Source organism: Panthera tigris, chromosome A2 (genome assembly GCF_018350195.1).
Source record: "Panthera tigris isolate Pti1 chromosome A2, P.tigris_Pti1_mat1.1, whole genome shotgun sequence".
Taxonomy (NCBI): domain Eukaryota; kingdom Metazoa; phylum Chordata; class Mammalia; order Carnivora; family Felidae; genus Panthera; species Panthera tigris.
This window is the reverse complement of record NC_056661.1, coordinates 93,667,699-93,691,863: the sequence shown is the minus strand read 5'-3', so window position 1 is coordinate 93,691,863 and position 24,165 is coordinate 93,667,699. Positions and strand designations below refer to the sequence as shown.

General features: G+C 35.8%; 1 protein-coding gene across 4 annotated transcripts in view; it reads right to left on the bottom strand.

Annotated features, from left to right (window-relative positions):
* The window catches only part of CDK14 (cyclin dependent kinase 14), a 600,313-nt gene that overhangs the window by 305,697 nt on the left and 270,451 nt on the right, over window positions 1–24,165 (bottom strand). For all 4 annotated transcript variants that reach the window (XR_006211062.1, XM_042966088.1, XM_042966101.1 and 1 more), the window contains exon 7: window positions 17,646–17,708. Coding sequence is in view for 3 of the 4 variants with exons in the window: in XM_042966088.1 (XP_042822022.1) it covers window positions 17,646–17,708 (63 nt within the window). In the remaining variant the exon portion in view is untranslated. The remainder of the gene's footprint in view (window positions 1–17,645; window positions 17,709–24,165) is intronic.

Sequence of the window (24,165 nt, the reverse complement as noted above, 5' to 3'; positions counted from 1 at the left end):
GCTGAATTTTGTCAAATGCCTTTTCTGCATCGATTGACAGGACCATATGGTTCTTATCTTTTCTCTTATTAATGTGATGTATCACGTTGATTGATTTGCAAATGTTGAACCAGACCTGCATCCCAGGAATGAATCCCACTTGATCATGGTGAATAATTCTTTTTATATGCTGTTGAATTCGATTTGCTAGTATCTTATTGAGAATTTTTGCATCCATATTCATCAGAGATATTGGACTGTAGTTCTTTTTACTGGGTCTCTGTCTGGTTTAGGAATCAAAGTAATACTGGCTTCATAGAATGAGTCTGGAAGTTTTCCTTCCTGTTCCATTTTTTGGAATAGCTTGAGAAGGGTAGGTATTATCTCTGCTTTAAACGTCTGGTAGAACTCACCTGGGAAGCCATCTGGTCCTGGACTCTTATGTGTTGGGAGATTTTTGATGACTGATTCAATTTCTTCGCTGGTTATGGGTCTGTTCAAGCTTTCTATTTCCTCCTGATTGAGTTTTGGAAGGGTGTGGGTGTTTAGGAATTTGTCCATTTCTTCCAGGTTGTCCAGTTTTTTGGGATATAATTTTTCATAGTATTCCCTGATAATTGCTTGTATCTCTGAAGGATTGGTTGTAATAATTCCATTTTCATTCATGATTTTATCTATTTGGGTCATCTCCCTTTTCTTTTTGAGAAGCCTGGCTAGAGGTTTATCAATTTTGTTTATTTTTTCAAAAAACCAACTCTTAGTTTCATTGATCTGCTCTACAGTTTTTTTACATTCTATATTGTTTATTTCTGCTCTGATCTTTATTATTTCTCTTCTTCTGCTGGATTTCGGCTGTCTTTGCTGCTCTGCTTCTATTTCCTTTAGGTGTGCTGTTAGATTTTGTATTTGGGATTTTTCTTGTTTCTTGAGATAGGCCTGGATTGCGATATATTTTCCTCTCAGGACTGCCTTCGCTGCATCCCAAAATGTTTGGATTGTTGCATTTTCATTTTCATTTGTTTCCATATATTTTTTAATTTCTTCTCTAATTGCCTGGTTGACCCACTCATTCTTTAGTACGGCGTTCTTTAACCTCCATGCTTTTGGAGGTTTTCCAGACTTTTTCCTGTGGTTGATTTCAAGCTTCATAGCATTGTGGTCTGAAAGTATGCATGGTATGATCTCAATTCTTGTATACTTATGAAGGGCTGTTTTGTGACCCAGTATGTGATCTATCTTGGAGAGTGTTCCATGTGCACTCGAGAAGAAAGTATATTTGTTGCTTTGGGATGCAGACTTATAATATATCTGTCAAGTCCATCTGATCCAATGTAATCATTCAGGGCCCTTGTTTCTTTATTGACCATATGTCTAGATGATCTATTCATTGTTGTAAGTGGGGTGTTAAAGTCCCCTACAACTACCACATTCTTACCAATAAGGTTGCTTATGTTTGTGAGTAATTGTTTTATATATTTGGGGGCTCTCGTATTCGGCGCATAGACATTTATAATTGTTATGCTCTTCCTGATAGATAAACCCTGTAATTATTATATAATGCCCTTCTTCATCTTTTGTTAAAGAATTTAATTTAAAGTCTAGTTTGTCTGATATAAGTATGGCTACTCCAGCTCTCTTTTGACTTCAGTAGCATGGTAAATAGTTCTCCATCCCCTCACTTTCAATCTGAAGGTGTCCTCAGGTCTAAAATGAGTCTCTTGTAGACAGCAAATAGATGGGTCTTGTTTTTTATCCATTCTGATACCCTATGTCTTTTGGTTGGCGCATTTAGTCCATTTACATTCAGTGTTATTATAGAAAGATATGAGTTTAGAGTCATTGTGATGTCTGTAGATTTCATGCTTGTAGTGATATCTCTGGTACTTTGTCTCACAGGATCCCCCTTAGGATCTCTTGTAGGGCTGGTTTAGTGGTGATGAATTCCTTCAGTTTTTGTTTGTTTAGGAAGACCTTTATCTCTCCTTCTATTTTAAATGACAGATTTGCTGGATAAACGATTCTCGGCTGCCTATTTTTTTCTGTTCATCACATTGAAGATTTCCTGCCATTCCTTTCTGGCCTGCCAAGTTTCAGTAGAGAGATCGGTCACGAGTCTTATAGGTCTCCCTTTATATGTTAGAGCACGTTTATCCCTAGCTGCTTTCAGAATTTTCTCTTTATCCTTGTATTATGCCAGTTTCACTATGATATGTCTTGCAGAAGATTGATTCAAGTGACATCTGAAGGGAGTTCTCTGTGCCTCTTGGATTTCAATGCCTTTTTCCTTCCCCAGATCAGGGAAGTTCTCAGCTATTATTTCTTCAAGTGCACCTTCAGCACCTTTCCCTCTCTCTTCCTCCTCTGGAATACCAATTATGCGTATATTATTTCTCTTTAGTGCATCACTTAGTTCTCTACTTTTCCCCTCATACTCCTGGATTTTTTTATCTCTCTTTTTCTCAGCTTCCTCTTTTTCCATAATTTTTTCTTCCAGTTCACCTATTCTCTCCTCTGCCTCTTCAATCCGAGCTGTGGTCGTTTCCATTTTATTTTGCAGTTCATTTATAGCATTTTTTAGCTCCTCCTGACTGTCCCTTAGTCCCTTGATTTCTGTAGCAATAGATTCTCTGCTGTCCTCTATACTGTTTTCAAGCCCAGTGATTAATTTTATGACTATTATTCTAAATTCACTTTCTGTTATATTGTTTAAATCCTTTTTGATCAGTTCGTTAGCTGTTGTTATTTCCTGGAGTTTGTTTTGAGGGGAATTCTTCCGTTTCGTCATTTTGGATAGTCCCTGGAGTGGTGCGGAACTGGGGGGCACTTCCCCTGTGCTGTCTTGAATAACTTGTGTTGGTGGGCGGGGCCGCAGTCAGACCTGATGTCTGCCCCCAGCCCACTGCTGGGGCCACAGTCAGACTGTGTGTGCCTTCTCTTCCCCTCTCCTAGGGGTGGGATTCACTGTGGGGTGGCATGGCCCTTCTGGGCTACTTGCACACTGCCAGGCTTGTGGTGTTGGGGATCTGGCATATTAGCTGGGGTGGATCGGCAAGGTGCACAGGGGTTGGAGGGGCAGGCTCAGCTTGCTTATCCTTCGGTGATCCACTTAGGGAGGGGCCCTGCGGCATGGGGAGGGAGTCAGACCTGCTGTGGAGGGATGGATCCGCAGAAGCACAATGTTGGGTGTTTGCGAGGTGCAAGCAAGTTCCCTGGCAGGAACTGGTTCCCTTTGAGATTTTGGCTGGGGGATGGGCGACGGAGATGGCGCTGGCGAATGCCTTTGTTCCTCCCCAACCTGAGCTCTGTCATCCCGGGGCTCAGCAACTCTCCCTCCCGTTGTCCTCCAGCCTTCCTGCTCTCCGAGCAGAGATGTTAGCTTATAACCTTCCAGATGTCAAGTCCCTCTTGCTGTAGGAACACACTCCTTCCGGCCCCTCTGCTTTTGCAAGCCAGACTCGGGGGGCTCTGCTTGGCCCGCGGGCTGCCCGTCCGCCCCGACTCCCTCCCGCCAGTCCGTGCAGCGCGTACTGCCTTGCTGCCCTTCCTACCCTCTTCCGTGGGCCTCTTGTCTGCGCTTGTCTCCGGAGACTCCATTCTGCTAGTCTTCTGGCAGTTTTCTGGGTTATTTAGGCAGGTGTAGGTGGAATCTAAGTGATCAGTAGGACGTGGTGAGCCCAGCATCCTCCTACGCCACCATCTTCCCCTCCTCCAATCCCAGATGTTCTTTATCTCAATGTTTACAGTCATTAGGTTTTGCGAATGGTCTGAAACGCATGCATTATTTAATATATGTGGTTCCACTTAATGTGAGACGAAGCACAGTGAACATCTTACAGATTGTCATGGGTCAACTTTCTTTGAGGAATGTCTAGAGTCTCTCGGGGCTTACAGAAAGCTTATTAGAACTATTAGCAATGGACCCTATGTCTTATGGTATACAACTAGTTCTTACAAAGACATTTAGTTCACATACTTTTTTTGCCTTCTGGGGACCAAGTTTAACATCTCTGTATCTTAAATCTCTCATCTCTGTAACTTAAATGACTGGTTGAGTCTTAGTTATCTTTAACAGTCATTCACATTGGGATATTGTATCATTTAATAATTTTACGAATAACAGAACAGCATAATAACTGCACCTTATTAAGTGATTACTATGACAGACATTGCACTAAGTGTTTTACACTCATTTAGGTAATTTAATCCTCCCAACACTTCCGCCAGATAGATGCTATTATCCCTATTTCACAGATAAAGAAACAAAGGCTCAGAGAAATTAAATGAATTGGCCAAAGGGACACCTAGCAAGTAAGAGGTAATACTAATATTTGAACCTATTGTTGTCTTGCTCTGACAAGAGCAAAGAGTACTCAAAATTAAGAGTACTGCTTATGTACTGTTTGATTTTTTTTTCAGTATGTATACTATTTGAATAGCTATATATTGTGTGAATCTAAGGCCAGAAAATATGACAATGGCAAATAAACCAAAGTTGTACATGGGCAATAAATACTTCAAATAATATGTTTAACAACTGTATTGTTTAAAAACCCATAGGCTATGCAAACATGAAATTATGCAGACATCAAGCTTTATGGAGATGAAAAATAATTAGAAACTTTGAGTTTATCTGATAAATGTCAAAATATTTTATAATATACATCAGAGAATGGTTTCATTACATGAGTAGGTCTTCTTCAATTTTTAAAGGCCACAATATGATTCATCATGATTCATTTCACTTAGGTGACGTTCAAATGTGCAAATACCTGATGCAAATACCAAATCCTAATTTCGAATACAATATACAGAACTCGTGCCAAACAGTTTCTATTTTATAAAACATCATTGCAGTTTGATGTGTTAAAGTTTTTAAAAAGAATAATTAGAATGTTACATAGAGATGTAAGGGAGACAGAAATAAATATTATGGTATAATTTGTGTCACTTTAGACACACTTGATGGTGTGAAATGTATTACTGGATGGTGTAAAACACAGATATTCATGCCCAGGCATCAGGTTGTAGGTATGTACTTTTTTGCCACGTACTACAGACAGGTGCAGCTTTTGGAATATCTGAGTAGCAGGGGGAACTTGTCTTGCCACTTTTTGCCCTTTTTGAGATCTTTCATTCAATGGTCTTCTCCTTTGCTCTACTCCTTCAAGGTACTGAGATACATAACATTTTATCATTTCAAGAAAATGTAACAACTATTTAATACACATTGTCTAAAATATTTAAACATTAATATCTTATTCCTAAAGAGGATGTATTTCTGGAGAGGAAGAACTCCAAAAATGAGAACTGCTGGGACTTGGGCAAGCTCTTGGGGGAAAGATTTTACACACTTTCTGTGATCTTTGAGCATACCAGGTAAATTGGCCACCCACTCTGTCTTCTCTTCTAGCCTCAGGGCAATGGTAGATATCAAGCAAGGTGTTGTTCAAGACACAGAGACACCCGCCTTAAGCAGGCAGATTGAAGCCTTGGGAACCAGACCTGGGATATTTAAAAGGAGTCAAAAGGGATTGAAAGACAGATCTTTGTTTTGCCAAGTTCCCTGAAAGAAGTTCTAATATAGTAAGTAGGTTTCCACATTATTAGGGTTTGTGTATATAATGAAGCAAGCTGGTAAGGCTGAGGGTGAGAATTTTCCCTTTAATAAAGTTGGTCAAAACCCTAAAATTAGTACTAGAAATATTCCCCAGATAACTAGAAACAAGATAGTCAAACTTAAGCTATTGGCTTTAATAGTTATCCAACATAAGTTTCCAAGAAAAAAACTGAAACAGTTGTTTCAAGGAATTTGGATCATATAATCTTCTTAAGACCTGTTGTTATGAGGTTTCTATTTGTCAATACAGTTCAGAGTTATAAAACTGACCTCATTGATATGTACTTTTTAGAACTAAAAGAAATTGCATGAAATACAAGTTTTTCTCAACTACATTTGTGAATGTATGCTTGCTACTCTCCCCTAACTAAAGGGTCTTTCTTTTTTTTTACACACAATGAATAGTAATAAATGAAGTTTAAAATGATTTTAATGCCTAAAGTAACATCCTAGACACTAAGTCTACATGAATTGTCTTAATATCAATTGATAAGATATGAATACAACTTTTTAAAAAAGATAGGGGGATGGCTGAGAAATAAATCTATGCTTATATGGTCAATTAATCTATGACAGAAGAGGCAAGAGTATACAATGAAAAAATGACAGTGTCTTACACTCAGATCAATGGAACAGAATAGAGAACCCAGAAATGGACCCACAAACGTATGGCCAACTCATCTTTGACAAAGCAGAAAATATCCAGTGGAATAAAGACAGTCTGTTCAGCAAGTGATGCTGGGAAAACTGGACAGCAACATGCAGAAAAAAGAACCTGGACCACTTTCTTACACCATACCCAAAAATAAACTCGAAATGGATGAAAGACCTAAACATGAGAGAGGAAGCCATCAAAATCCTCGAGGAGAAAGCAGGCAACAGCCTCTTTGATCTTGGCCGCAGCAACTTCTTACTCAACATGTCTCCAGAGGCAAGGGAAACAAAAGCAAAAATGAACTATTAGGACCTCTCAAAATAAAAAGCTTATACACAGTGAAGGAAACAATCAGCAAAACTAAAAGACAACCGACAGAATGGGAGAAGATATTTGCAAATGACATATCAGATAAAGGGTTAGTATCCAAAATTTACAAAGAACTTATCAAACTCAACACCCAAAAAACAAATAATCCAGTGAAGAAATGGACAAAGACATAAATAGACACTTCTCCAAAGAAGACATCCAGATGGCCAACTGACACATGCAAAAATGCTCACCATCACTCATCATCAGGGAAATACAAATCAGAACCACAATGAGATACCACCTTACGCCTGTCACAATGGCTAACATGAAAAACTCAGGCAACAACAGATGTTGGTGAGGATGCAGAGAAACAGGATCTCTTTTGCACTGCTGGTGAATGCAAACTGGTGCAGCCACTCTGGAAAACGGTATGGAAGTTCCTCAAAAAATTAAAAATAGAACTACCCTCTGACCCAGCAACTGCACTACTAGGTATTTATCCAAGGGATACAGGTGTGCTGTTTCGAAAGGACACATGCATCCCAGTGTTTATAACAGCACTATCAACAATAGCCAAAGTATGGAAAGAGCCCAAATGTCCATCGATGGATGAACAGATAAAGAAGATATGAAAAAAATATATAAGAAGATATGGTATATATATACAATGGAGTATTACTCAGCAATCAAAAAGAATGAAATCTTTCCATTAACAATTACATGGATGGAACTAGAGGGTATTATGCTAAGCAAAATTAGTCAGAGCAAGACAAATATCATATAACTTCACTCATATGAGCAAAACAGATGAACATAAGGGAAGGGAAGCAAAAATAATATAAAAACAGGGAGGGGGACAAAACATAAGAGACTCTTAAATATAGAGAACAAACAGAAGGTTGCTGGAGCGGTGGTGGGAGGGGGGATGGGCTATATGGGTAAGGGGCATTAAGGAATCAATCTACTCCTGTAATCATTGTTGCACTATATGCTAACTAACTTGGATGTAAATTAAAAAAAATAAAAAAAAAAATAATTTTTTTTTAAAAAGACAGTGTCTTAAATAAATGATCCAGGAAAAACTGGACAACTACATGCAAAAGAACGAAGCTGGACTACTTCCTTACACCATAAACAAAAATAAACTCAAAATGGATTAAAGACCTAAATGTGAGACCTGAAACCATGAAACTCCTAGAAGAGAACACAAACAGTAATCTTTGACATTGTTGTACAGAAACATTTTTCTAGACATGTCTCTTCAGGCAAGGGAAACAAAAGCAAAAATAAACTATTTGGACTACACCAAAATAAAAAGCTTCTGCACAGCAAAGGAAACCATCAATGAAACAAAAAGGCAACCTACTGAAATGAAAGATATTTGAAAATGATCTGATAAGGGTTTTATATCCAAAATATATGTAGAATTTATATAATACCAAAAAACCCAATTAACCCAATTAAGAAGTGAGCAGAGGACTTAAATAGACATTTTTCAAAAGAAGACATACAGATGGCCAACAGATACATAAGGTTCGACATCACTCATCATCAGGGAAAGGCAAATCAAAACCACAATGAGATATCAACTTATACCTGTCAGAATGGCTAGAATCAAAAAGACAAGAAATAACAAGTATTGGCAAGAACTGGAGAAAAAGAAACCTTTGTACACTGTTGGTGGGAGTGCTAACTGATGGAACCACTATGGAAAATAGTATGGATGCACTCAAAAAAAATTGAAAATACAAATATCATGTAATCCAGTAATTCTACTACTGGGTATTTATCTAAAGAAAATGAAAATACTAATTAAAAAAGATATATGGACCCGTATGTTTTATTGCAGCGTTATTTACAATAGCCAAGATATGGAAGCAAACCAAGTGTCCATTGACAGATGAATGGATGAAGAGGTATACATACATACATACAATGGGATATTACTCAGGCATAAAAAAATGAGATCTTGGCATCTGTGACAACATGGATGGACCTAGAGGGTATTATGCTAAGTGAAAGACAAATACCATATGATTCACTTACATGTGGAATCTAAAAACAAAACAAATGAGCAAGCAAAAAAAGTAGAAATAGACCCATAAACAGGAAATTGGTGGTTGCCCGAGAAGAGGGGAATAGGGAGATGGGCAAAATGGCTGAAGGGGAGTGAGAGGTCCTGACTTTCAGATAAAAACGCAATAAAATTACAAAAAAAAAAAAAGTGTGTATGTGAGAGAGATGCAGACTGAAAAACTGGCAAAGGTGATAAACCTTGAGTCTAAGGGTCTTAGAGAAAGCTTCTATGTATAAGCTGTAGCACTGAGAAAAATAAATTTCAAATGGAATGCAGGAAACACTTTGAATTTGGATACAGTGATCAAAAGACCTCTCTTTACATCCTCTCAGATAGGTCTCAAATAATAGGAATGGATACATTATGACAAAACATTAATGAGATGTACTGGCTAGTCACATGAAGGCTGTACCTGTGCAAAAAAATTACAAATATCTTTGGTAGTGTGTACATAACTCTATTACTCAGCCTGATTTCTCTCCTGGGTCCTCTTGTTTGTCTTGGAAAACATGCAAACAAAGAGGTCAAGTGCAGGATCCACCTTAACCCTTAAAGGGGAGAGAGGCAAGGTGAATGGCTTAAGCTTAAAACCCAGGAAGGTGTATTCCCACTGGGTACTCCCCAAGCTGGGTGATTCCATTTACAATCATCTTCCATCTCAACAAAATATCATATGGCATACTTCTGATGGTTGTACTTCATAAATCTTTGGGGTGATTTCTTTTAAATCCAGGTTTCAAAGCACTTCTAAGAAAGAGTCTGTTGTTTAATTACCTGCCTTGATTCCTTTGTCTGATCCAAACTGTTACAAGCAGATAAGCAAGCATATGATGCCAAAGATACAAAAGACATGATCTGAACGGCGGAAAGTGGGCCCCACATCTTAACCAGAAATTCACTGCTTAGAGCCCCTGTGAACGTCGAGCACAATATGAATCAACACATGAAGCTTCACTTTCTTTTATTGTTAATCCTTCACTTTCTAGATAGGGAAGATTATTTTGTTATAGCAAAAATAGGATAAAAATGTTCAAAAGAAACCTGGACAGGTGCTGAGACTAAAGCACTCATTAATGACTTCATGAAATAATCCTATTTCTCAAAATACAGAATGAGAAAAGCCTCTATATAGTCACAGTAATGCATAGTAGGAAATCATTACCAGCTAAATGAGAGCTCTAATGTAGAATATGGAGAAAATCAGGTGCTATCTGATTTTCTATCTGAACATTAGAAAGTCTCATTTAGGAATCAATTCTCGGTGCCATCTGTATAAGACAGTCTTAATTTGGCATAACATTATTCTGTCTGTTATACACCTGCTTGTTCCCTGGACTATGAAAGGAAAATAGCAATTTTTCAAGCATAATAAACCTAATATCTTTTTAATTAATATAGATATTGAAATTAAAAAAATAAAACTCAGCTATATGCCAGTAGCATGTCAGATATTTCAGAGAATAAGGTACAGTATTCATAACCACTTGGATTATTTTGGATTATCCAAAACAATTTTGTTGAAAAAATGCAAATGCTTTTTTTTGAAAGGAATCTTCTTGCAAAGCCATTAAGATAACATGGATATGAAGGTGCATTACAGAAAAATACAGGAAGATCCAATGTCATCAATAAGATTCATGCATCTACATTTCTAGATATCACCTGGAGACAGCATCAATTAATCTTTTTTATGAACCTTAATTTTTTTTAGTCTCTCATGATTATCCATTTTTAAAGAACACATGAAACATTGAATGAAGGGTAAAATTTAGGCTGTTATGGTCATTTTCTTTACCTCAATGATCAACCTGTAAATCACTGAAAATTATAAATTGAAGAACTAACACAAGTTCTGCATTCAACTCAACGATAATAGCCAAAACCTAATAATATTTATAGTGAATGGCTTAAAAGGGGGAAAAAATAAACTATCCTTCCCCCCAAATTCTAACTAGTTTCTGACATACCAATTATGTTCTAGCAATTGCTTGCTATACCTTTAATCATCATAAATATTTATAACAAGGACAATGTCCTCAGGCTTTTGATTGAGATTTTAAATTGCCCTCTAAGTAATTAACTGCTAAAATTACCCATTTGTCTAAAATTGATATTATGCTAAGAAACAAACCATTAGTTAATAGTGAATATTTATTTCACAATGTCATGTTGAGAACAGATATACTTTGTGGGCAAAATAGCAAATGATTCTAGAAATTTAGTTAACATTGACAGTTTTTGTTATGAGTTTATTTTTTGTTGTGAGTTTACTATTATTTTTTTGTTATGAGTTTATTTCAGTATTTACCAGGAATATACATCAAGAAAGATAAACTTTAACAGATGTTTTGCTGAGAATTAGCATAAAATTACTGTAGAATTCCATGCCTTACTGTATTATTATATATACAATATATTATATTATATTATATTATATTATATTATATTATATTATATTATATTATGTATCATTCCAGTTGTTCTTTTCTCTTTCATTTTTCAATGACCTATCATGTTTGCAATGCTTAAAATTCTATCTGATTCACATTAAAGAACAATCTCAATTCTTAGGTACATGACATCCCACAGTATTACTGTAAACAAGGATATATGAAATCTAAACAAAAATATTCACATTTTTAGAATCCAAGACAAATGCTTTACATATATTTTTATGCTGCCCAATAATCAAACTAAAAGTCAAAATTGCCAGATTTAGAAACAAAAAGGTCTGATCACTGTACTTTCCTTCTGTTCCCTACAATGAATATTCAGTATCTACAACATTCCAAACATTTAATGATCTACAAGCTATTTAGGTAAACACAGAGCTTTGGAGTTACTAAAGAATATGCTCTTTTAACATAAAAGTGGATCTCACCTGGTTTTCCCATCTCCTTAAATTTATAAAGAACCATTACAAGGTCTTATTTTAGCTCAACTGTTTTTTTTTAAATTAACATCTCAGCCTTATGAACAGCTGTTAACTTAGTAAATATTATTCTTATGCTCTTCATTTTGCATTTATAGATTTAAGTGACAATAAATACCACAACGTGAAAAAAATGCATTAATATATCAAACAGAAATACCTGTGGGACATCTGTCACTATGTCACAGTCAGACTACTTTGAGAATAATTTCACCTGCAGTGCAGATCCTAAATGTAACCCTGGAGGAGGGCATTGTGTCTAAGCAGGTGAAGAAAAGCCAGTGCATAATTAGGTGAGTGGCCTCCCATGGAAACCAACATGGTAATAAGGGCCGTCTGCTTCCGTGCATGGCAATTCAGATGCCAAAACACAGGCATTAACAAGCTGCATTCTATTTTTTAACTTCCCACACCCTCAGAGAAGATAAGAGTACTATCTTCAATATGAAAATGATGATAAAACTATGTGACTGAGTGCATATAAAGTTAAATGATAAGCTACTTACAGTAATTTAATGTATTAATCATGTAGTGTAGGGAGAAGAACATTGGACAGAGTCAAAAAACATTTCTAGGATACTAATCCTGGAAGGAGCTTGCCTGGTTATAGCAGAATCACTCAGAGGTATTTTTCCTTTTTAATTTTACCAACATTAACATTTAAATTATTATGACTATGTAAATATTATTTAGACCTGAGCCATTTAGTTTACTATGAATACTTTTACCCCCACCCCCACCCCCACACAATAATTTGGTTTTCCTGGTGTTACTGATGATCTAGTTCTTTTGTTTATTGGTTTGTTTTCCTTTGGTTAGTTTTCTTTGCAGTTAGTGCTAATTCAACACCAAACTCTTTTCCCATCTCATAAATCTTCTCAAACACATTAGGTATTTTACCTAACAATTTCCTCTTCTTGGAAATCTCTCCTGGAAACCCCTGACCTGCTCCAACTGGACCAGTGGATTACTCTCCCAGACTAATGCATAACTGTCATCCTGGGATTCTTTTCAGCATTGTCCTGAAAACCTCCTGCATCTCTCTCCGTGGCAGCCTTTGTTTCTTGGTTTCTTTGTCTTCTCTGCCTTGGTTTATACCCTGAATTCTAGTGGAGTACATCCTCAAGTAGCTTCCTGAGAAAGGATGCACAGTGGGCATTATGTTCAACTTTTTGAACATCTGAAAATAATTACTTTACCTTCACAATTGATAGTTTGTATAGAATACTAGGTTGAGAGAATAATTTTATTTATTTATTTTTTTTAAGTAAGCTCTAAACTCAATATAGGGCTTGAAATCATGATCATGAGATCAAGAGTCACATGCTCTACTGACTGAGCCAGCCAGGCTCCCTGAGGGAATAATTTTAAATACGAACTTTCAAGCCACTGTCCCACTGCTGTCTCCCTTCCAGTGTTGCTGCTGAAAAGGCTAAGGCCACTATAATTCTATCACAGTAAAGCCGTTTCCTTTTGTAGGATTTTTCTTCAAAACCAGCGTTCTAAAATTTTGCAATAAGGAATCTTATTGTCAGTCTATTTTCATTAAATATTATGGGCATTTAATGGACCCTCTTAATCTTGAAATTCACATCCTCCACAGCTGGAAAAAGTGTAGTTGAATGACTATTACTTTGATGATTCCTCCTGCACATTTTCTCCAATTATTCAGAGGTTGGATCCCCTGGACTGGACCTCAAATTTTTTTTTGATACTTTCTTTCTCATTTTTCAGATCTGTGCTTTATACTCTATTTTCTGGAAAACTTCTTTACTTTTATCACCCATGTTTTTTTGTTATTTTTTTATGTCTTTCATCATATTTGTTTAAGGCTTATTTTTGAGAGGCCTCAGAGAGAGTGCGTGCATGCATGCAAGTGGAGGACGGGCAGAAACAGAGGGAGACAGGATCCAAAGCTGGTTCTGCACTACCAGCACAGAGTGCAACACAGGGCTCAAACTCATAAACTGTGAGATCATGACCTGAGCCAAAATCAAGAGGCAGACGCTCAGCTGACGGAACCACTCAGGCACCACTCTGTCATCATATTGTTAATTTCTAAAGCAACCTTCTGTTCACTAAGTTCCTTTTTTAAAAAAATAACTTATCATTCTTATTTTATAGATATACTATAGTTCTTCTACATCTTTGAGAGTATTGATAATTTTTTGATGTCTTCTTTACAATCTTTCTCTAATTTAATGCACACAACTTTGCTCCCTCCAAGTTACTTATGTCAAAGGAGGTCTTTGCTGTAGAGTTGCCTGGATTCTTTAGGTCTGTTCTCTTGGACTGATCAGATTCTTCACAAAAGACACTTCCAATTTTCAACCTTGAAGCATGGGTCTGACACCTATTTTTTGAAGCACCACAGGCCAGACCCTGTCTCTCATGCTCTTCCCCATCCCCACCTACTGGCCCAGCCCCTGTCCATAGTGATCACCCCACCGGCAGAGTGAAGAGCAGCAGAGGCAGGCTTTAAGTCTGTGAGAGGGTGACAGGCCAGGGTTGTTAGCAAGCACACATGTCCTCCACAGGTAAAGCCATGCAGGGTCACAGGGAGAGCAAGGTGACACTGTGGATCATGGGAGGCAACCTGGGCTCTCAGCACTGGGTCTGAGCAAATGCCCACCTCTTCCTACTTAAAGGAATTTTTAAATATTATTCTGAATTTGGAAGAGAGGAGAGAATATATATACATTTAAAGCTTTGCAGGTGACTCTGCCATGGAGCCACGTTTGAAGACCTTTAAATGACTACTGAGGTTTCCTGTACACGTAAATATTTCGAGAAGACTGTCCAATACATTTTGGCAAATCCTCAAGGAGCCGAGTCAAATTGGTTTCCATACAACACCCAGTGCTCATCCCAAAAGGTGCCCTCCTCAATACCCATCACCCACCCTTCCCTCCCTCCCACCCCCCATCAACCCTCAGTTTGTTCTCAGTTTTTAAGAGTCTCTTATGCTTTGAAGGAGCTGAGATTTCAATAGCTATGTGTAAAGGGGTACTATACATCAATACATTTTGCTGACTTTCAGTTATTCAAAATGGTATAAGAAGAGGTAAATCACATCACTCTCTTTTAAAGGCAAAAATGTAGTAAGGCATCAATCTGTGATCACATCAAGCAACTTCTGAGTATATATAATTCCTGCTCTATATGACTAATCTCCAGACTCACTGTGTATGTTCCGTCCAATTTCTGTGACATTATTTCTATTCTGACTGCACAATGAATTCACCATTAAGTTTCTCACCACAGCCTAGGAAGGCACTAACTATTAAACCATGTTTACTGCCATGGCACAACAAGGGCTGGGAATAGGTAGCAAACACTAGGTATTTGAAGAACAACGAATGACCATGGAATAAAAGAAAAGCTTGCAAAACTTGGATAAGAGTTGTTGAAACATGATTTCAAGTACATACTAGTTGCTGAAAAACGGCAACCTAGAAGTCAAGTTCCTCAAGACCACTAGGAGATAAAGGAAAAATAAAATGTAATGGAAGAAGCAGAACTTACAAATGCCACAAAAATCACCAGTGACACTGGCCTGAGTATGGTGAACATGGTGATGCTTTGTGGAATAAGCTTTTTTCTTTGTTTCACCAACAAAAATTTCCACCAATACTTAGCTCATGTCTAATGACACACAGAGGGTTGATAAGAAAACCAAGCAAGAATAATAAAAATCCAGTGATGTCATGGTTCTTTTTGAAAAGGTTCAGTCAGCTCTTTAATCTCAATCTTGTCACTGAACTTGGAAGTCAAGAAGTCAAAGTGCTCAGAGTAGCTGTTGATTTTCACTGAGATTGGCAGGCTCAGCCCCCTAGAGCTGAGCCCCCTGGGTCCCCTAGAGCTGAAGGTCTCACTAATTGGGTTCTCTACAGATCCCCAGGGTTAAAGTAGGAAACAAGAGTAAGGATGTATTGTACTATTGGTTTTGAACCTAATCAACCCTAAGAAGAGAACATTTAATGTGTAAATAAGAGAACTTAAAATGTTTCAATGTTTAGGAAAAAAACCAAAATTAAGTTCATGTTATGATATTAATGTTTGGAGTTAGACTTAAACATGGCCAAGATTGACGAAACGAGTCTTTCCATCTGTTAAAATTTCTTCCCCAATTTAAGACTAAATAATTGTTTATGTCAACGGAAACTGATTTTGAAGAAAAATGAACAAAGAATTTAAATTATTTATCTATCATAAATATCTAAGATAAATTATTTATCTATCAATAAAACAAAAAAACAACAAAAAAAGAGCTATATGAAACAACAGACTATATTGATTCTATTATTGATTCTATTATTTGTCTAAAACCATATTGATTCTATTATTTGTCTAAAACACAATGCTATTTCAGAATTGCTACAAGTTCCTGCATTTTAAAATTATACAACATAGGGGTGCCTGGATGGCTCAGAGATGAGTGTCTACCTTCGGCTCAGGTCATGATCTCACAATCAGAGCTTACATTGGGCTCTGTGCTGACAGTTCAGAGCCTGGAGCCTGCTTCAGATTCTCCCTCTCTCTCTGCCCCTCCCCCAGTCACACTCTGTCTCCCACTGTCTCTCAAAAATGAACAAACGTTAAAAAATTTTTTTAATTAAAAAAGTTATACAACATAACTGGCCACCATAAAAATCATCATTAATACCACAAATATTAACAATCACCTACAACTTATTAAAAATAAGAAAATCAACATTAGAAAAATAGGTAATATATAAGAACAGGCAACGTAATTACAAATAGTCAAGATCTTAACATGTGAAAAGATACTTGTCACTAGCAGCCAAGAAAACACTAACATAAAAGGTATTCCAATTTTACTTATCAGAATGGCAAAAATTAAAATGATTGGTTATGGTCAATGCTCATGAGAGTAAAGAAAAACAGTCCTCCTATAATTTACAAACTTGTGGGCAAATGTTCCAGTCAAATTCATTAAAACTGAAATCTTGTCTCTTAGTAAAGAAAATCCATTAACTAGATATATAAAAGAAATAAGAATGTAAAGGTTTCATACTATTATTTAGCCTAGAATTCATTACAATAGCAACATTCTAGAAACAAGCCAAGATCCATGAATAAGAAACAGTTGAAAACTATGGTTTTTTCATACTATGGACTCATATGCAGTTTTCAGGAAGATTAAACTACAATCATATATTGATTTTAAAGGATATCCATGATACATATTTTAAAAAGATATACAATAGCATGTTATTTTTATAGAGCAAAATAAACACACACAAAATACCATATGTGCATATATATTTTTATAAGCAAAGAGAAAAGTACAAAAGAAACATGCCTGCTGCAAAGAGTGATGTCAATAGATAATGCCTAGGAAGAAATGGGCAGAATTTTTCTTTACATACATCCATAGCACTCAATTGATTCTCAGGATCATGAAAGGTAGTCATTTGAATAACAGAATGTGAGCACATCATTAAACCTTCATATATAACTTTGGTATCTTCTGACGCTCTCACAGATGTCAAAAAAGAATCTCCTATTTGAAGCATGAAATTTTGAAACAATTTCCAAGATGGGTGCTAGGTCAGATGTTAGAAAAACTTAGTTCTTTCGACACACAGCAATCCAATTTGTAATAAAAGAAATGAAGGAGAGCAGTAGGAAACTGTTATCTGTTTGTACATACAAATAAAAAAATATGTACTATGAACGCACCATAACGTTTTGGATCATAGTATTTTGTACTGAAACTTACTGATACTTTAGTATGAAGTTCTAAGGGAGAGCTACCTGAAACTCTCTTCTCTTAAAAACAGTGTTAAAACAGCATTCCAGTGGATCTCACTTATTATTAGCATGAAACAAAAATAGAATTAAATCTAAATAATAATATTCCAGTGAAAAGACTTAATGTTTAAACATAGTTTCCAATCACTCAAGAGAGCACTAACCATAGTTTACTTCAATATCACTTCTCTTTACACAACAATTTTTTTAAGTTATGGTAGAGAGATTAGACTTTGATGAAAAAAAAATACACATGAAGAATGCTAACCGCTGGCTTAAAAAGATCTTTTCCTACCTTCACATTATCTGGATGCAGCCCCCCAGGGTGCTTGTCCATGTACTGACATAAATCAGTGTGCTGGAAGAAAAAGGGGAAAATGTATTAACATCCCTCTGGCTATAACATGATGAATCAATATTTTTCTACTTCAAAGTCACTATTGCCTTCTGAACAAAGCAAATATAAGACAAGTGGGTGGATTTTTTCTTTGTATGTAGCCGAATGCTTCTCCGCCCTCTCGTTTTTAACCACAATTGAATCATTACCTTTATCTTTAGGCTCTGTTTTGTATTACACATATCTGTGTATTAGAAGGTATCCATGTCCATAATTTAAGTGCCTAATTTCCTCCTCATTGAAAATATATTTTTTAGCAAAACAAAACAAAACAAAACAAAACTTAACTGTAAATATGGGTACCATACCTGAAAAAAACTAAACCAAAACACATACACATAACACACACTAAACCAATTACATTGCCAATTATCTTGTATTTTTCAAGTGCAAATGCAGGTTATGATTATTTATTTTGTATGAGATGAGAATACTACAAATATATCATTCTAGCAAAATTAATCACTACTTATTTAAAATTCTCATAACTATATTCATTAAAAAATAATTTTCAGGTTTCCAGAACTCCCGAATGTATCTGCCAAAATATATTTTTAAATGAATAGAAACACTTTCAAAATTATAAATTAAGACAAATATATCAGGTATAACTTTTTTAAAAGTTTTTATTTAAATTCCACTTAGTTAACATAGAGGGTAGTATTAGTCTCAGGTGTAGAGTTTAGTGATTCAACCTTTACATAAAACAGCCATGCTTATCACAGCATGTAACTTAAAAGGAATATCTCTAAGTAACATTTTTTTGCTGTTACTCTTTTAAAAATATCCCCAGCTCAATTTGCCTACAGCTGTATTTATTTTCATCTTAATGCTTCTTATGTTTACATAATGAATTATATAGAAATTTGAAAAAACATGTAGAGTTGCTATTCCAATTTTTCTTCTCTTATTAGAGGGTACTATAAGATTTATAACATTGAAACATTTTATCATTTTGGAAAAGCCACTGAACATGAGTATTTATGCCCTATTATCAAGCTTCAATTATTGAAGAATTTAGAGTTTATGTTATATTCAAGAATCTTGCTACAGTCATGGTAACAGGTCAGACTCCTTTACTGCATGCCAGGTTGGTACTGCTGAGGATACAGAACAAAATTTAGCATGCATTGATTATTCACTGTGCACTTCTTGAGCCTTTCTTGTGTTCCAGGCACTACACTAGTCACTAAAGACACAGAATTAAACAGTTGCAAAAAGAAAAAACAAAAACAAAAGCAAAAGCAAACAAACAAACAAAAAAACAAAACAAAACAAAAAACCCCAGACATGCCGATAATTATAATAAAGTATGTTATATATTATTTTAAGAACAGTACTGGGTAATGTTTGAGGGCATAGTAAGGGGAATTTATTGTGGTGTAGAGACTTTGGAAAAGTCTCTCAAAGAAGTTACACTTGAATAGAGAATGAAAGAAGCCAACTGACAGGCAACAGGACAGAAGAAATGCTCTTAGATATGTTCTAAGACAATATTGCCTTTATCTTAGACCACACCAAAAGTGTTTAGCTTCCAAATCAAAGTCAAACTCCATGAGGACAGAAACTATGTTTAATTTGGAAATTATTGCCTCTTTGGCCCAACAAAATGTCAAACACAGAGAAGAGCTTAATACAGGTGGAAATAGTTTTACATATAGTATAGCTTACTTAAAAAATACTCTAAAAGATAATTATGAGTTCCATGGAGTTTTTCCTGAGTGACTATATAAAAGTTTGATATCATGCATTTACCAAACTGAGGAATGAATTCTGGTTCCCAAATTGCCATTCTGTAACTCCATATTGTTAATTCCTCTCTCCTTTCGAGTATGGCTAACACCTCCCTTAAAGAAGACTTCTGAAGAACGAATAAAATAGTACATGAGATAGGGGCACCTGGGTGGCTCAGCTGGTTGAGCGACTGACTTCAGCTCAGGTCATGATCTCACGGTTTGTGAGTTTGAGCCCCTCGTCGGACTCTGTGCTGACAGCTCAGAGACTGGAGCCTGCTTCGGATTCTGTGTCTCCCTCTCTCTCTCTGCCCCTCCCCTACTCATGCTCTGTCTCTCCCTGTCTCAGAAATAAATAAACATTAAAAAAAATAGTACATGAGAAAGTACTTTTCACCTATAACATGATATACAGAAATATCATTTAAAATATTGCCCATTATATAACAGAATCCACAGAGGAAGAACTGTATCTAATTTGTTCACTGCTTCACACACAACAAATAAAATGATAAATAGAAAGTATATCAATAATTATATATCCATGACATGTTAAAAATTCCTAATAAAAAATATAAAATCTCAGGCGCCTGGGTGGCTCAGTCAGTTGGGCATCTGACTTCTGCTCAGGTCATGATTTCACAGCTCATGAGTTTGAGCATCAGGCTCTGTGCTGACAGCTTGGAGCCTGGAGCCTGCTTTGGATTCTGTCTCCCTCTCTCTCTGCTCCTCCCTCGCTCATACTCTGTCTCTCTCTCCTTCAAAAATAAATAAACATTAAACATTTTTTTAAATGTAAAATCCCAGTTTACAAAACAAGAAAATCTAATTCATGTTATTTCCAAGATACAATCTAGAAACCATAAGCAACAAAAACTTTGAAAATAAAAAATGCTATATTTTATTTTATACTTCATACTTACATATTTATATTGTTATTTATACGGATAATATTAATAAAAAATAATAATCATATCAATGTAAATATCAGACATAATAGAATTCAAGGAAAATGTATTAAACATTATGTACTTAACAACATGGCATACCAATATATACCAAAAGTTGGTAAAAATAAAAGAAGAAACTGATAATTTCACAAAATCTTCAGGGGCTTAGCTTACTTAGTTCAAGGATCAACAAACAGAATTTACCAGAAAAAAAAAAGGAAGGTTATAAGGAATATGAATAACACAATTAAATAGTGTGTTTACTTTTGTGCCCAGTAAACTCATGCTACACGTTTTTTAAGTAAGAATGGCACACTCAAAAACTTAATGTATTAGACACAGATAAAGACTTAACAGTTAGAAAGCAGAAGTCATATTCTCTTCCCACAACTAAATAAAATTAACATCAAAATGTACTGTATTTCATCAACCCTACGACCTACAATTCTTTTTTATCTCTGACATTGGAACAATAGCATGAATCTCCTATTTTCCAGGCAGTATTTGGACTACAGTTGTCATTGCCTGTGTTAGAGCAAACTTTTTAGTTTGCTTTATTTGAGGAATTATTTGTAACTCTGATGGCATGGGTCATCAACAAGAAATGTAAGGACCATCTGAGGGTAAAATATGGAAGCATGAGATGTAACTGTTATCCTCGGATGGTCCTTACATTTCTTGTAAACCATTTATTAAAAAATTTCAGGTAAGATTTTATGAAAAGTGCCAAAATTAATATCCGTAGGGCTCTTTTAGTGGGCATGAAACACTCTGATAAGAAAACACTAAATCACAGTTTAATTGAGCATTTATCTTTCTTACTAGTACATCAAGGAATGTTTCTTCTAGTCAATGGGGTCTTAAGTTCCATGACAGCAGGGATAAAATAAAAATGGAGAAAATCAGTTAAAGGGAGAGAATAAGAAAAGGAGGAACAAAGAAAATCTATTTTTCTAGGAACTAAAAAAAAATTTAAAAACCCCAAAATGTTTAAATTATTTAAAAATGAAAGATAGATACAACATAAATTTCAAAGCAATGGAAAATGGCCAGAGTATTACTGAACAGGGTCAGGGACATTTAAACCTTTGCCCAAAGCAATCTACATATCAATGCAATCCCTATCAAAATAACACCGTTATTCTTCACAGAGCTAAAAGGAACAATCCTAAAATTTATATGGAACCAGAAAAGACCCTGAACAGCCAAAGGAATGCAATCTACATATTCAATGCAATCCTTATCAAAATAACACCAGTATTCTTCACAGAGCTAAAAGGAACAATCCTAAAATTTATATGGAACCAAAAAAGACCCCGAACAGCCAAAGCAATCTTGGAAAAGAAAACCAAAGCTGGAGGCATCACAATCCTAGACTTCAAGCTGTATTACAAAGCTGTAATCATCCAGACAGTATGTACTGGCACAAAAACAGACACTCAGATCAATGGAACAGAATAGAGAATCCAGAAATGGACCCACAAACGAAACGTATGGTCAACTCATCTTTGACAAAGCAGAAAAGAATATCCAATGGAATAAAGGCAATCTCTTCAGCAACCGGTGCTGGGAAAACTGGACGACGACATGCAGAAGAATGAACCTGGACCACTTTCTTACACCATATACAAAAATACTCAAAATGGATGAAAGACCTAAAACCAAGACAGGAAAAATCAAAATCCTTGAGGAGAAAGAAGGCAACAATCTCTTTGACCTTGGCCGCAGCAACTTCTTATTCAACATGTCTCCGGAGGCAAGGGAAACAAAAGCAAAAATGAACTATTGGGAGCTCATCAAACTAAAAAGCTTCTACACAGCAAAGGAAACAATCAGCAAAACTAAAAGGCAACTGACAGAATGGAAGAAGATATTTGCAAATGACATATCAGATAAAGGGTTAGTATCAAAAATCTATAAAGAACTTATCAAACTCAACACCCCCCAAAAAAAATAATCTAGTGAAGAAATGGACAAAATACATGAATAGACACTTCTCCAAAGAAGACATACAGATGGCCAACAGACACATGAAAAAACGTTCAACATCACTCATCATCTGGGAAATACAACATAAGTAAATCTACTAATGTGAACTTCTAAAATTAACAAAGAAGTGGAATAGTGTAGGGTACAAAATTTTCACAGTATTATATATCTGACATTTAGATTTAATGCTAATTTTGTATAAATAAGATTTATTACATGCTGATTTTGCATAATAAATAAGACAAGGTCTCTGCTCTCAATAAAGCTTATATTCTGTGGATTGTACATACTTGTGAATTATTTTAATTTTTTTCCAAAAGACATATTCAAGCTTGTTGCTTAAAATTTTTAAAATTCCACATGAGTGAAATCATACAGTATTTGTTTTTCTCTGACTTATTTTGGTTAGCATAATACTCTCTAGCTCCTTCCATGTAGTTGCAAATGGCCAACTATATCTCACAATAGATATATGTATCTTACAACTTCTTTATCCATTCATCAGTAGATGGAATTTAAGAAACAAAACATGAACATAGTGGGAAACAACAGAGAGAGGCAAATCATAAAACAGACTCTTACCTATGGAGAACGACCTGAGGGTTGCTGAAAGGGAGGTGGGTGGGAAGATGGGTAAAAGAGGTGATGGGGATCAAGGATGAGCACTGGGTGTAATAAGTACATGATGAATCACTAAAATCTATACCTGAAACTAATATTATACTGTATGTTAACCAATGGGAATTTAAATAAAAACTTGGAATAAAAATAAATAAATAAAGCTAAAAAACAAACAAACCAACCTATGAGGAAGGAAACATATCAGGAGTGGGGGGAAAATATTCCTGATCCTCAACATACACAGATATCCTTCTAAGTATATAACCAATGACATTAGCATTATGAATTGCAGGAAGGAGGCTTCTCCAAAATGAAATGTTGGGAAACTTTTTACATTTATTCATTTAAATTCAACTTAGTTAACATGCAGTGTAGTATTGGTTTCATAAAGAATTTTCCAAACCTTCTAAATTTCAAAAACTCATATTTCCTTAGATGTATGGCATCAAAATGTGTGTGTGTGTGCATATATATCATATATATCTAGCTGTATAACCTTGGGCAGGTTAGATAACCTCTATATATCAGAATCTTCTTGTGTATAATGAGAATTATCCTAATACACCTACCTCAAATGGATAATATGAAAATTAATGATTAAAAATCATAATGGTTCAGAATACTACCCAGCACATAGTAGATGATACAGATGGTGATGATGATGATGATGATGATGATGATGATGATGATGATTTTATGTGGTGTGTTTACAATAGTGGGGGTTTGGGGAGGATTACAATTAAAAATGGAATGATAAATACGGTCAGAAAACTGGAACTCCTAGGGGTAGCACTGCATCCTTATTATGTTCTTCCTGTCTATTTAACCAGACATTCCTATTCACACTCCACCACTCTCTATACACAGCCAGTGAGACTACATCTAGCCAATATGCAATGAACCTCAGACTGCTCTGGGTGATCAGGGGCAAGACTCTGCAGAATCTCGGATGGAAAAAGAAAGAAGAGATAGTACAAGGTACCACTTTGTACCTTAGCAAACTTCTGTTCTACCTGCAATAAAAATGGTTTATCCACGGGATACAGGTGTGCTGTTTCGAAGGGACACATGCACCCCATGTTTATAGCAGCACTATCAACAATAGCCAAAGTATGGAAAGAGCCC